At 65.1% G+C, this 1047-nt stretch overlaps 1 protein-coding gene across 1 annotated transcript; it reads right to left on the bottom strand.

The window, feature by feature from the left end:
- Nucleotides 1–335: 335 nt before the first annotated feature.
- LOC113980263 (rho guanine nucleotide exchange factor 2-like) lies at nucleotides 336–964 on the bottom strand. Its single transcript, XM_027707498.1, has 4 exons — nucleotides 826–964; nucleotides 666–730; nucleotides 536–577; nucleotides 336–410 (listed from the first exon to the last, which is right to left on the bottom strand). Exons 1-4 carry the CDS (start codon nucleotides 908–910, stop codon nucleotides 336–338), a joined length of 267 nt encoding a protein of 88 aa, XP_027563299.1. The 5' UTR covers nucleotides 911–964.
- Between the last annotated feature and the right edge of the window lie 83 nt (nucleotides 965–1047).

The following is a 1047-nucleotide window of genomic DNA, read 5'->3' as shown; positions in this document are numbered from 1 at the left end:
GCTGGATTTGGGGAGGGGCTGGATTTGGGAGGGGGCTGGATTTGGGGAGGGGGCTGGATTTGGGAAAGGCTGGATTTGGGAGGGGGTTGGATTTGGGAGGGGGCTGGATTTGGGGAGGGGGCTGGATTTAGGAGAGGGGCTGGATTTGGGAGGGGTTGGATTTGGGGAAGGGGCTGGATTTAGGAGAGGGGCTGGATTTGGGTAGGGGGTTGGATTCAGGAGGGTCTGCATTTAGAAGGGAGATGGATTTGGGAGGGGGCTGGATTTAGGAGAGGGGCTGGATTTGGGGGGTTGGGGCTGGATTTAGGAGGGGGCTGCCCCCTCGGCCCCCCTCCCTATCCCAGTCCCCCCCATCCCACCTGGAGCCGCAGCAGGAGCCGGTACAGGTTCACCAGGTGCTGGTTGATCTCCTGGAGTGGGGAGGGACACAGGATTTTTAGGGGGGCTGTGAGTGACCCCTGAGTGCCCCCGGGGGGGGGGGATACCGAGTCACCGCCCCCCCTGCCCCCCAAAAACCCTCCAGACCCCCCCTCACCTCCTGGGGTCCCCTGGGCGGGACCTGGTTCCCGTTCCCGTCCTGTGGAGAAATCCTGGTGTCAGCAAGGTGGGGGGGGACACAGCAAGGGTTGGGGGGGTCCCCGAGGGTCCCACCCCCCCCCACTCACCCTCTGCCCAGCCTCCGGATCCGCCCGGAATTCCAGGGAGCCGTTGATGCTTCCGGAGTCTCCGTCTGCGGGGACGGGACGGGTGAGCCCCAAAAAGGAGAGGGGGGTCCTGGGGGGGTCCCCAAAACCCGACCCCCCTCCCTGACCCCCCCCTCCTTACTGCTGGCGCCGGGGCTGGGGCAGCTCTCGCCCTCGGGGGGGTTGTTCTGGTTGGGATCCCGATCCCGATCCCGGGCGCATCCCATGAAAATCTCCTTCAGGCTCTCCACTGGGGGGGAGGGGCAGTGTGAGACACCCCCCCTCATCCCAGAGACTCCTGGGGCATCCCAGAGCAAGCATCCCATCCTGGATCATCATCCCATCCTGGATCATCATCCCATCC

The sequence above is a fragment of the Neopelma chrysocephalum genome, unplaced genomic scaffold, assembly GCF_003984885.1.
Source record: "Neopelma chrysocephalum unplaced genomic scaffold, ASM398488v2 Primary Assembly neopelma1_93319, whole genome shotgun sequence".
Lineage (NCBI taxonomy): Eukaryota > Metazoa > Chordata > Aves > Passeriformes > Pipridae > Neopelma > Neopelma chrysocephalum.
This window is presented reverse-complemented; position numbering and strand designations above follow the sequence as displayed.

Coding starts and splice junctions, on each gene's coding strand:
- LOC113980263 (XM_027707498.1), bottom strand. CDS start 910: ATGGGATGCGCCCGGGATCGGGATCGGGATCCCAACCAGAACAACCCC. Junction 731..825: donor CCCCAGCCCCGGCGCCAGCA/GTAAGGAGGGGG, acceptor CCGTCCCCGCAG/ACGGAGACTCCGGAAGCATC. Junction 411..535: donor CGCCCAGGGGACCCCAGGAG/GTGAGGGGGGGT, acceptor TCCCCACTCCAG/GAGATCAACCAGCACCTGGT.